The sequence below is a fragment of the Cebus imitator genome, unplaced genomic scaffold (genome assembly GCF_001604975.1).
Source record: "Cebus imitator isolate Cc_AM_T3 unplaced genomic scaffold, Cebus_imitator-1.0 Scaffold23, whole genome shotgun sequence".
NCBI classification, from domain to species: domain Eukaryota; kingdom Metazoa; phylum Chordata; class Mammalia; order Primates; family Cebidae; genus Cebus; species Cebus imitator.
Window position 1 is genome coordinate 8,132,485 of NW_016107338.1, and position 12,791 is coordinate 8,145,275.

General features: G+C 50.1%; 1 protein-coding gene and 1 long non-coding RNA gene across 7 annotated transcripts in view; one reads left to right on the forward strand and one right to left on the reverse strand.

Annotated features, from left to right (window-relative positions):
- LOC108299695 overlaps nt 1-3,460 on the reverse strand; it is a 54,813-nt gene extending 51,353 nt beyond the window's left edge. For 4 of the 5 annotated variants that reach the window (XR_005199005.1, XR_005199006.1, XR_005199004.1 and 1 more), the window contains exons 1-2: nt 2,859-2,949; nt 2,437-2,562 (exon numbers count right to left, since the gene is read on the reverse strand). This is a non-coding gene — a long non-coding RNA (uncharacterized LOC108299695). Of the gene's footprint in view, nt 1-2,436; nt 2,563-2,858; nt 2,950-3,288 lie in introns of those variants that run through there. The other variant, XR_001823066.2, reaches the window with a different exon arrangement.
- The window catches only part of SPRED2 (sprouty related EVH1 domain containing 2), a 136,098-nt gene continuing 126,248 nt past the window's right edge, over nt 2,942-12,791 (forward strand). Inside the window, exons 1-2 of one of the 2 annotated variants that reach the window (XM_037736167.1) lie at nt 2,942-3,024; nt 5,845-6,492. In XM_037736167.1, the coding sequence (XP_037592095.1) occupies nt 6,467-6,492 (26 nt within the window). In that variant the 5' untranslated portion in view covers nt 2,942-3,024; nt 5,845-6,466. Of the gene's footprint in view, nt 3,025-5,630; nt 6,493-12,791 lie in introns of those variants that run through there. The other variant, XM_017522127.2, reaches the window with a different exon arrangement.

Sequence of the window (12,791 nt, forward strand, 5' to 3'; positions counted from 1 at the left end):
AAAAAAAAAATAAAAAATAAAAAAAAAAAAGATATATTAGCTTTTACCATCTTAAAAGTCCAGAGCATCATCAGGCTGCAGGCAAGGCTGAATCCAGTTCCTCAAATGATGTCTTCAGGGAACTGTCTCCCCATCTCCACCTCCAGGATCTGCTGTACTTGGTCTTGTCCTATCTGTATCCCTCAGTCCCTGACCTATTGTGTGGGTCCCAGACTTGCGTGGTAGCCACCGCCCATCTTGAGTGATCCTGGCCTTCCTCCTACTCCCTACCTATTACCCTGATCATGTTAAGGGACCAGAAAACACCCAATTTCCCAAGGAAAAGGGAAAGAAACTTGGAATTTATCCTAGACCTCTTCATGAGCCCCCATATCTAATAGATCATAAAACCAAGTCATTTCTACCCCATTTGTGTCTTTGGAATTGGTTACTTCTTTCCATGGCCCTTGTCACTGTGCTTTGTCATGTACTCAGAAGAGGAAAGTTTCTCCCAAACCAGTCTTTGCTCTGTACCTTACAAACCATCCTTCATGCCTAGAATAGCCTATTAAAGTGTAAAACCTGAGTCTAGCATTCCCTGCTTAAACTATTTGGTTATGTAACTTGTAAAACCTGTTCCACAAATTTGGTGATTTGCCCAGTTGATCACTTGAACCCCCTCAGCTACCCTGGTGGGAGACAGCCTACTTCTCTTAGTTTGGGTTCCCTAGAAACAGAGCCCAAGCTGGGATCAGCATTCATTGTTATTTCAGGAACCTCACTGCTCCCTGCCAGTGGGCTGTGGGTAGGCCCATTCTAATCCACCCTGCCTGGCCTGCCTAGCTAGATTACAGTGTTTGGGGGAAGGAGATTGGCGATTGGCCTCCCAAGAGGCCCAGGGCTCCTCATGCAAATTGCTTTTACCTAGTGACAAGCTCTACCTGCCTGGGGTCTCAGATGGGGGCCTTCACCCAGTCACAAAACATCCTTTTATGCCAGGGGTCAAAAGCTCAAATGCCTCCGGGAGCCAAAAACCTGACAAACAGGGCAGCTTCTACTCAGCAACCATCCACGGTTACCCAGCAGAAATCTGGCACTCACAGTTGCTAAGTCTTTAATTTTTTTCAGGAGGAGCCAAAAATATTGAGTTTTATGTAAAATATTCCGGTTTTAAGCTGTTAGCTTGATAAAAAAAAAAAAAAAAAAAAAAAAAAACCAGGCACAACAAAACTTGTCTGGGGCCTTATCTGGCCTAGGAGCTGTCAGTTTGTGAATTCTGTTTGCTGCCCTAATCCCAGAACAATGGATGCCCACTTGCCCCACATTTGCATAACTTTGGGAGCCAATGCTGAGATCTGTGACTAGACAAAGATCAACTGTGAACCGGCCACAAACGTTCCATGACTTCAAAATAAAGGGTAACCTTCTTCAGCAAGGCCTGTGTGACCTCCCTGGCCTGGCTTCTGCCCTTCCCCACCCTTTCCCGCACCTCCTTCCCCCTTCCCCAACGTTTGTTTCACACCTAGGGCCTTGGTGGTAACCCGGTTCTTTATCCTGGAGATCCCTCCCCTTCCAGTTATCTAAGGGCACTCCCACCATCCTTCTTGGATCCTTTCCCTGACCCCTGCTTTCTCTTCTGCCTACTTCATTTTTCAAAACGGTTGCCTCGTGGAGTCATGTGTTCTTTACATGTCGTGGCCCCAGCTGACTGAATCCCTGGAGGGCAGGAGCCTGGGTTTCTTCACCTCTGTATCCCTATTGCCTCATAGAGCCCTGGTGCTTTCAACGCAGACTGGAGCAATGGGTATCCAATGCAAAAATTACCATGACCTTGACCATTGCCCTTCACGTGTCAGAAATCCATTAGTGAAGAACTGGCCATTTTTATGTTAAGAGATTAAGCTGATATTTGGCATTTATGAGAGGAAGAAAACTTGCTGAATCCTTTAATTTTTAAAATGACTACCTATTTATGAAAAACAGTTGGAAAAAAATACGTTTTAAAACTCAGCTTTGGACCTCGCTGAAGCTTCCAAGGGGTTCTGGAACTAGAGAATGACTACAGTGACCAGCATTCGCTTTTCTAGAGACCCTCAAGGGTCCTCAGGGCTCATCTTAAAGTAGGGGATGAGAGGGGAGGGAGGATGTGTGCTGCCTCCCTCGGAGGGCAGGAACCAGCTCCTCTGAATGAAACAGCACTTTCCACAGAGACAGCGGCCTAGGGTGTGGGGCGCGCAAGCCACAGTCGAAAGCCCCTTTGCATAATCCATTCTTAAATTGACTGAGGCTTGTACAGTTGTAAACTGAAACTCCAGAGGCACACCTCGAGTGGTTACATTTTCTCGAAAAGAATGTTTCCCAGCCTGTCAATGATTTCCTGCTCTCCGACCCTCCCCAACGCGCGCACACACCCAACTTTTGGTAGCCCGCTGCCTTGACATTGAGCCTCTCTCCTACCTGAAGTGGAGCAACCTCAGGGAAGCAGCGAGGCTGGCGTTTCATTCATAATACATGAACTCAGGGGAGGAGGGAGGCGGGGGCAGGGGCCTTTCATTTCTGCTATTTAAAATCCCGGCATTGCAGCTGAAAGAGAAAACGACCTGGGAGTGAACGGCACTGGGCATGAAGCATTGCACGATAACGGCACAACCGAGCGCGTCAGCTGCCCGCCCGCCGGCTATTTATACCGCGCAGATTATGCAATCGGGCTCCAGCCATTCATGCCCGGACTGGGCCGCCGCACGCCCGGGGCGGGGGGGGCCTCATTCCCGGGCGCCGGGTCAGTTTCTAAGTTTGCATCATCCCCTGCATTACGAGAGAGCTTGGGTTTCCATTCCTGCCAGCGGGGCTTGGGGGAGACAGCTGGGCTACAAACTCACTTGGCACACACGACTGCTTACTTAAACATCATAATAAAGGCTCCAGATCGCCCGAGGCGCGGCCGGGCCGCTTGCAGGGCTGGGCTCGGGGAGACCGGAAGGAACTGATAAACTGAGCGCTAATGACACCCCTCCCTCCCGCGTCGGAAGTGTCCTCGGAGCGCCGGTCATTGAGAAATACCGAAGGGGCTGAGTGGGGGTGAGGCGAGGACAGGCCTGAGCGCAGCTGCGCGCGCCTAGCGGGGCGGGGAGCGGGGGCGCCACGGCAGCGGGGGGCTTCTGCGGGCCGGGCGGTGGCGGGGCGGCGCGAACCTTCCGGCCCCGTGGAGTCCTCCCTAAATCACCCCCTCCCCGCCCCTGGGAAGGGGGAGGGCGAGTGACTGCTCAGATCCCACCCCGCCCCTGGGGAAGTCTACACTCCCGGCCCTACCGGACCCGGACGGACGAGAGGGGGCGAAGGACACGAACGAGAGAGCGGATTGCAGAAGAGACTAAAATGTCCGCTTCTTCTGGCGCCCGAGCCTGGCGGGAGGGGTGGGGGCCGCGGCTGGCTTCCCGGTGAAACAGGACCTGCAGGGCTACTGAGCATGCCCGTCCCCGGCCGCGGAGGGTCGCTCCGGCTCCGCGCTCCGGGCTTTCCGGGCGGCCCGCGGGAAGGGCCCGGGTGGGGGTTCTCCCCCGCCCTGGACTCGGAACTGAGAGGCCTGTAGGTGGGGGACCTGCTGGGGGCCCCCGCTGGCTTTGCGTGAAGTTGTGAGCAGATCGATATTACTCTTGAATCTTTACGATCCTACTCTGACTGAACACTATTGATTTGATCGCGTTCAGAACTTCCCACCCCCTCCTCCCCGTTCTGCGGGTTGCGGGGAGAGACAGCGATGTGGGTCCTTAGTTCTTTCAGCAGTGACAGTCAATTAAAGCCCTAAATCCGCGATATCCCCTATTGCAGCAACAATGCAATGGACTTTGATAAAACCCTGATGTTCAGATCAACAGACATATCTGAGTTATTCGCCCAATATCCTCATTTATTCTGTGGAGCTGCAGGAGTCAGACTTGCCTCAACCACAGTAATTGATGCGGAGGACCAAGAGGTGACCTGCTAGTAATGTTTCTATCAAAAGGCCCCTTTTGGATGATGAACAAGGCAGAAGAGAACTAGCAGGCTTTATTGAAAGGAACATGAAGAACAGAGTGGAGGCGAGCATTTAGTAAACTAGCTGGCCAAGAATGGAAAGGGCTACCTGGAATCTGCATGTGGTGTGCTTAATACAGTGCCTTCACTGTATAGCCCATTTAAGATTCTCAGCAACCCTATGTTGTGGGTATTATTCCGATACAACAGACACTGAACTCAAGACTTAGAGGACCTGCCTGAGATAGCCCAGCTGGAGTCTGGCACCAGGTGATCCCAGTGGGGACTTGGGGACTTCTGGACCTTAGAATGTTTACTATTGTTCCCTTGGCAACCTGGTCCATAGGCTGGGCCAGTCGTTCACTGCTATTGGCAGAGAGCTGGCTGAGTGAGTGGTGATGACACCAATTTAGCCTGCTCATAGAGCTGGCCTACCTGCAAAAATTAATAATCACCTCACCTGCCACCTTGCTATTTGCATACCTTGAAACTAGGTGGAGGGTGGAGTCCAAGAGAGGCCCATAGGGTGGATAATTTTGACATGGGTAAGTGCTTGTGTTTTGGGAAGCTCAGGAATAACAGGATGGGATCTCTCACAGCACTCCCAGGGAGAAGAGCAACCATGGCCAAAGGTGAGAACTGGGTGGACTCCTTAGCCTTCTAGGGATTTAGAGGACAATGAGATCTTGCCTTTGGTTAGTACTTTGGTCTTGATATTCCTGTTTTATAAGAAAACTCTTTCGGGGTCTCAGGGTTGCTAGGAGAAAACCAGAACCTGTGTGTTCCATCCCGTTTCATGCCCTCCCCACCACCACACATCACCAACGTGAACCCCACTCCATGTCCACAGAGATCATGGCTGCGATAAGCACAAAGCCTTGAGTAAATCACCAGTTTCTCCCTGACTCAAGGTGAAATGCTTTGGAGCACTTGTGGCTCCTATATGCATGTAAATTTTAGGAATACTAAATTGAGGCATTTATTTATTTATTTTGTGACGGAATTGGAATTTCACTCTCTTTGCCCAGGCTGGAGTGCAATGGCGCGATCTTGGCTCACTGCAGTCTCCCCCTCACGGGTTCAAGCAATTCTCCTGCCTCAGCCTACCGAGTAGCTGGAATTACAGGCTTCCACCACCACACCCAACTAATTCTTGTATTTTTAATAGAGACAGGGTTTTGCCATGTTAGCCAGGCTGGTCTCAAACTCCTGACCTCAGGTGATCTGCCTGCCTCGGCCTTTCAAAGTGCTGGGATAACAGGCGTGAGCCACCGCGCCCGGCCGCGGCTGCCTCTTAACCCGAGAAATTCCGTAATTGCTGCGGAAATGCAAACGTTTTTGGGCAAGCTGCACGTGAAACAGAAAAGCCTCTGCCATTCAGAATCTTGGCAAAGTCGAACCCCCTCCCTTTCTGGTTAGGTTGGGTTGGAGAAGCCAGCCCCTGGCACCTGCGCCGCTCCTACTTTCCCACCCTGCGGTGGGGGGTAGTTGTTCCTTAGAGCCTGAGCACCCTTTCAGCTGTTTCACTCCCTCCCCTCCCATCTCCGCCCCCGCCCAACCCCCCGATTTTTAATCCTGGGGTTTGGAAGGAGGGAGGGGACAAAAACGGGAGCCAGATGTGTATCAGTCCTCGGCTCCCGCCTCCTCCCTCCTCTCGGGCTTCCTAAAACCCGGAGCCCTAACCAAGGAGGATTCGGAGCCAGACGGTCACGGCGCAAGCAAACAACTCGGCTTGGCGGCTCCCCCGGGAGTGGAAGCCGGTAGGGAGGGGGAGAGGAAGCCGGGCGTGCTCAGTAGGCGGGACAAAGTTTTTTTTTTTTCTCCCCCTTTTTTTTTTTCGGTCGCAAGTAGGAAGCTTTTTGCACTCCACCACCTCTGGCCGCTGGGAAGACGTCATCGCTTCCGCCCTACTTCCTCCTCCTGTTGGCGGCGGTGAGAATCCAATATGGAGTAAATCGGTGGAGTCGAGAGATGGGGCTCGGACGGGGCGCCCTGCACCGCCTCCCAGGCGCACCTCCCCCGGCCGCCGACCGCTCCCCGGAACCGTGATTGGCCAGGCCTCCCGGGGGCGACACCGGACCGAGCCCCGACCCGCGGCCGGCGCTCTCCTCCTCCTCTCAGCAGTCCCCGCCGCTCCGAGGCGCGCTTGTTTTTCTCCTGCTCTCCCCCCACCACCGTCCCCTTCCCAAATCTCGCCCCCTCCGCCTGCTCCCGAGCCCCCGGAGCCCCCGCCCGCCTCGCCTCTCGGCGCTGCGGCGTTCACTCCCCGCGCAGCCTGCCTTTGCACCCCTTCCCCCAAACCTCACCCCGCGCCTTGCTTCCCCTCCTGCCTGCGGCGCCCCCTTCATCTCCAGCCGCCCCCCCTCCCCAAATCAGGCGATCTCCGGAGATGTGAAGAAGGGGGGCGAGCAGACAGGAAGATGAAGGGAGCAAAGCTGCCCGCCGCGGGACAGGCGTCTAGGTGAACAAGAAAATGACCGAAGAAACACACCCGGACGAGTAAGTTTGGTCGCGGGGTGGGACGAGGGTGCCCCACGGGGGCGTGGGGGCCGGGGCTGAGGATGCGGGCGGGGACGCTTATTGGGTGAACTTGTCGTGGGGTGCAGCGACTCCCTGACCTGTCAGGGTTGGGACGCGAGGCTTCCATGCTTGTTGAAGTGAGGAGGGGGCCAAAACTGCCGCGGGCTGGCGGGCGCACGCCTAGGGTCGGCGGGCTGGTGGCCGCTGCGGGGGCCAAGGGCGCGCGGGTGACCTCGGGGCGGTCCCTGCTCCCTCTCTGAGGACTCACAGCCCCCACGCCCCCGAAATCCTCGGCGGCTGGAGCGGAAGACCTGACACCCCCACTCCAGCTTCCCGGGGCCGGTGGGTTTTGCACGGTGACTTTGTGACTCCCGCCGCGCCGCGAGCACCGCAGTCCGCTCCGGAGCCCACTGGGGCCTAGGCTCCGCCATTTCGTTTTCTTGAATCGCTCTCATTTGCATACCACATTTTCATTCATAAAAAACACGACGGAGCGAGAGGAGGACAGGCGCGGGCTGCGCGGGGGTCTGGTGCGCTAGGGTCCCCGCGCGGGCCGGCGTGCTAGAGCCGCCCGAGGGGCCCCGCGGCGCGTGAGTGCCTGTGCACGCGCTTGTGGCCCGCACCCGCGCCCCGCGGGGTCCGGCTGCTCGGGGCGGACCGTAGCGTGTGCGGCGGGGGCGTGCGGGGCAGCGCGCTGGGGGCCAGTGTGTGTGTGACCTCGCGGGTGCGCGTGCACGGGCTTGTGCCCGGCCCGCGGGCCCGAGGGAAACAATGCTCCGGGCGCTCAGCCGGAGCGCTCTCGGGCCGCCCCGCATGGGACCTGTGCCTGTGGCCAGACCCGGGCGGAGGTGCAGCTGCCTCCTGCCTCGCGGTCCACTGGTCCGGTTTGGGGTTTTCCCTCCGGGGTCCGAGGCGTTTACAGTCTCGGGTGCGACGGGGGCGGGGCTGTGGGGTCCGGTGCCTTAGGTCTTCTGCCTGGAGTCCGAGCGGTCACCGCGCGGCAGCCGCCGCTGCAGCTCAGTGGCTGTGCCCGCCACCAACCACTTTTTTTTTTTTTTTGTGAATAAGACGCTCTCCTTTATTGTCACATGATATCCCTCCCCTCCTCCCCTGCACATTCATAAATTCGCAGCCTGCATCGGCTCCTTTCATTCAGTGCTGCCATTAGCCAAGGTAGCGGCGGCGCGGGCTTGGGCGCTAAGAGCCAGTTGGCGGCAGCGGGGACGCGCCCTGGAGGGAGGCCCCGCTCGTGTCTTTGCAGGGGAGAGCAGGCTGTGGGAGGCGTGCTCCTGAGGCCCCAGCTCTTTTGCCCCCTCCCCCCCCCCCCCGCCACCCCATGCGCAAGCATTGAGACTCAAGAGTGAAGGGAGGGGAAGTGACTCAGGGTTGGGCGACAGGGAGGCTTGTCTCTTGCAGCAGGTGACAGTGCTATGCTCTACTCTACTCACTTTATGAAATACCCCCTTTATCCTTTGGTGTCTACTGTTGCCAGGCTGGGCGGGAGTGGGGCTGGTGTTTGGGAAAGGGAATTTCAATTTCCTTCCTGTGAGTCCCCAGGGAACTTTGCAGTAACCCCTGATCTTCCAGACACCCGTCACAGGAGAGAATTCCTGCTGGTATGCATGTCACTGACATCCCACTGCATCTGCTGGTGTTTCTATTTAAGATGTTTTGCTTTGTCTTCATATATGGCATCTTGAAATGGTAAAATGAAAAAAAAAGTTGCGCTTTTAGGGCTGAAATAGAGAAGGAATACGCTGCTGGACCTTGCTGCCTTTTGAACGTGGCCAATAAATCAACATTTTTGTGGGCCCTCGATTGTACCTGCACACAGAGTAGCAGCCGTGAGGTTGGTTGCTGGGCTCTGGCCTTGCAGATTCTTGCTACCTTGGCCCCACCTCTTGGGAATACAGGCCTGACCTGGTCTTTTTTGTAGCAGCTTGTCAGCCTTGCATCTTTCTCCATCTGCTATCCAAAGGAGAAGGATTTCGGGTGGGATCACCATCGAGGAAAGGATAGCTCCATTTTAGGCTCTCAGAGCAAGTCCAGCCTGAAGCCGCAGCCTCCACTGCTGTCAGAAGTCCACTTGAGAGGATGGATATTTGAGGACAGGTTCTAGTTTCACTTAGAGACTGAGAAAGCCTTGGCACCTTAGCCACTGCAGAAATGGGCTTATGGGGGTTACTTTTAATGTGATGACCTTGGCACAAGACTTAAAATGCCTGAGAAGAAAGCCACTTCATGGGCTGTCAACTGCGATGGTAGGCACCATCGATTATTTGTTCAATGTACCTGTGTAATTGCCCATCTGAAAAATTTCTTTTAAACGTTTGTGACAGTAAGGTTTCTCTCTCTGAATTACAGAGCTTGCTGTGATTGCTTTTTTGTTGTTTTGTTGTTATTTGCTGCCACTGTCTTTAAGTCCAGAGCTAAAATTATTGTTTGATTAAGGTAGCCATTTTTGCTAGATTCCTACTTTGGGTGAATTTTGATCTATTTTTTTCTTTTAACGGATTTATGTTTGCGGTCTCTCAGATGCCTTTTGGAACTAGGCGGGGTTGTTACTTAAGAGGATTGGTAGCATCAAACTGGAGACCTAGGGAAGATGTATTTGTACTTTAGGTAAGATAGACTTGATAGTCTACTTATAGTAAAGGTTTTGTTGAATGGTCCAGATAATTAAATATGTGTTTCATTTAGCATCAGAATGCAGTAAATCAGAATCTTGCAAATGGTAAAATTGTGCCTAATTTTAAAAAAGTTCTGTTTTCTATTGTTTTCCATGTTAATTAAAAATTCCTCTAATATATGGTAATTCAGGAAAGTTTGTGTGCTCTTGTTGATGATGGTCCGAAAAGATAGCTTCTGTATAGAAAATATACTGACCTCACTCTTTCATTCCCTCCCCCACATAAAAATGCATGTTAAGATTTACAGTTCTACAGGCTTTTAAAAATATAATTTAAGAAGTAAAGAGCATCAACAAACTATTGTAAGTGGTCCTCTGTGCGTAAGAGTGGAAAATTTTTTTAAATCCATACGTATTTTGTCACTATCTTTAAAGCATTTGATCATGGCTATGAATGGCTTGGAAATTTGCAGACAAAATAAACTTTCCTGAAGGAAGTGGAGACATCGAGCTGCCATTCAGCTTTCTCTTTTGTTGCCTTCATGAACTCTTCTCTGTAACCCACTTCTTGCTGGGAATGGATTTTCAGCTTCCCTTCAGTCATATTTTTCCTAACGTTGAAAGGTTTCCCATTAATAAAGCAGGCGTTAAGTATTTTTGCTGAACCATTTCAAAGATGTTGCAGACATTGGGACTCTTGTACCTAAATACTTGAGCTTACTTCTCAAGAGATAAAAACACTGTTCTGTGAAACCACAATACTATTATCACATTTTACAAAATTAATAATTCCCCAATGTCTTTAACACTCTGCCTGAATTGTCTGCAAGAATGTCTTTTATAACTGGTTATTCAGCCAGAGACCAATCGAAGACCCTGAGTGAAATGCATTTGTAACATATATTTAAGGCTTAAGGCTTAGCCATTGGCTCACTTTATGATCTAAGGCAGTTTACTTACATATGTCGTGTTGGTTTTATATGGAGTGGACAAAATGGGAATAGATAACTACCTATTTTGTGGAGCTGCTGTGAGAATTAAATGCGGTAGCCTGTGTAAAGCTTACAGTACAGGACTAGGCATAAAACAGGTGCCTTGTGTGGCTCTTTGCAGGGCACTGAGATTTCTTTCAGGTTCAGCTTAATTTTCTGATAACCCTGTGAAGAAGGTATCACTGCATTTAACTGATAAGAAAGCTGAGGTCAAATCAGTTGCCCAAGACAGCATACATTTTATAAAGCACTTTATTCATTTAGTCTTCTTAAAAATCCTGTGAGGTAGATGGTATTATTATCCCTTTTAAATGGGAAAACTGAGGCACAGAGAGGTGAAGTCCTTTGCTCAAGGTCATGTTATGAATAACTGAAGGAGCTGGGAATTGAGCACTCCAGTAACCTGGTTCAGGAAGGGCTCTGTGCTCTTAACTAACCACTGTGAACCGGTGGGGGTGTCTAGCGTCAGTTGTTCTGACTCAGAGCTCACAGCCTTTCTGCCAATCATGCTTGTTCATTATTCTTCTGAATTGGTAACAATCTGTCATTGCCATAATTTTTCTCACTTCACTTATCTTCCCAGAAAATGCTGTGAAGTATGAGGGGCATACTGAATTAAAATGAATTTAAATAAATCTGGGCTTGAGAATTCTATGATACACCTTAAAGATAATGGGAGTAGTGTAAATTCAGAGTTGGTTATTACCGGAATCTTAGATCTACATTAACTGAGATAACAGTTGTGGAAATTAAACTGATACAGTGAGTATTGATCCATTGTCTTTGTGTTAGCCTTAAAAAGGGGTTATGTTTCTACTGTACATGAATAGAATCCTTAAATGTTAAAAATATGGAGTTGGCTATGCAGAATTGGAATCTTGATTTATTCCAATCCCCACACTTCTGGAGACCCAGGCCCAGAGGATGGCTTGAGGCCAGGAGTTCAAGACCAGCCTCGGCGACATAGTGAGACCCTGTCTCTACCAAAAAAATAAATAAATAAATAAAAATTAACCAGGTGTGGTAGCTTACATCTGTAGTCCCACCTACTTAGGAGGCTGAGGGGAGAGGATAGCTTCAGGCTGGGAGGTCGAGGCTGCAGGGAGCTGTGATTGTGCTGCTGCATTCCAGCCTGGGTGACAAAGTGACACCCTGTCTCAAGAAGAAAAAAAAAAATCTTTAAAGCAAGACAAAACAAAAAAAAAACTGGAAAGACCTTAAGGAGCTTGTAAGCTACGACCTGTCATAGTGTAAAGTTAAGTGCCTACTGCAAGGCTGAACAGCTACTGAGGTGGCAGACCTGGAATGGACTAAACTCCATCAGCTGGTGGTGGTCTGGATTTGTTTCCATGGGAATATGAGCAAATGCAACCTCCTTTCTGATTAAAGCTGGTCCCTTCTGCTTTTCTGTCCTTTTAACCAGTAAAATATATAAAAAGTGAATCAGTAGCCATACCCAAAACTATTTTGCCTTTGCAGTTTTCTTACTCTTGCTTTTATTCTGAAATTCTCTTCTTTCTTCCTTCACTTCTCCAGTAGGTGAAATTCTGCTCATGCCCTCAGCCATCTCTGAGCCATTGTGTTTGGGTGGTCCCTTTTGACTTTCCCACCATAACCCCCTCCTCCAAGTCAAAGTCAACATCTAAGTCAAAATCGATGTCTGTATATAGTATTTTTTTTTTTTTTAAGACAGGGTTTCACCATGTTGGTCAGGCTGGTCATGAGCTCCCGACCTCAGGTGATCCACCCGCCTTGGCCTCCAAAGTGCTTGGATTACAGGCGTGAGCCACCATGCCCAGCCATGTGTGTAGTATTTTTTTCTGTACACTCTATGGCAATTATCACTATTTCAAGTTGGGCTTATACCCAGCTAGATTCTGCATCCGAATAGGAGCTTTTTGGATTCAAGGTTACTTCTCAAATGCCTAGTTTTCTAGTTGTTGGCCCCACACCATTGGGCACGTTGTGATTGCTTAATGTCTATTGAATAAAATAATGGATTTAATTAATTTAAAATGCTGTTTCATCTGTACTGACTAATGCAATAATTACAATTGTTGTATTTGGTTAACTTAGAGTATATATAAGCCTCCTTCTGAGAAACTCAACCATGTTCACATGAAGCCTCTGGTATTTTGTGGAAATTTGGTACAGAACTATCTGGTGGTAGTGATCTGTCATTGGCAACCCAAAACCCATTTTTATTCCATTCATTGTTGTGAGAACTGACAAGTAGAAAATCTTGAGGACAATAAGACAGGGCCTGTTTCTATGCCTCTGCAGGAGAATCTCTGCAGAAATCACAATATTAGCAATTTGCAATAGCTGCAGGGTTCTGGTAGAGTCTTAACACTTGAGGGTGGAGACAGCTGTGCCGATGAACTCTGATATTGGCATAGTTCCTGTATTGCCAGCTGAACACAAACACATCGTCTAACAGCAAAATCTTCAGAAATTGAACAGGATGATAACAGAGGCAGAGCAGGAAGCTTTGGTATATATTTGCTTAGGCTTGTTTTCTCTAAGGTAAATTAGGCCAATTAAAAACAAAAAAAGACCTCCTCATATCGATAAACTTGATAACTTATTCTTAGAAATATTTTAAAATTACTATTTAAGGCTAGAACATTGATGGTTCTTTTAAGGCTTTTTTTTTT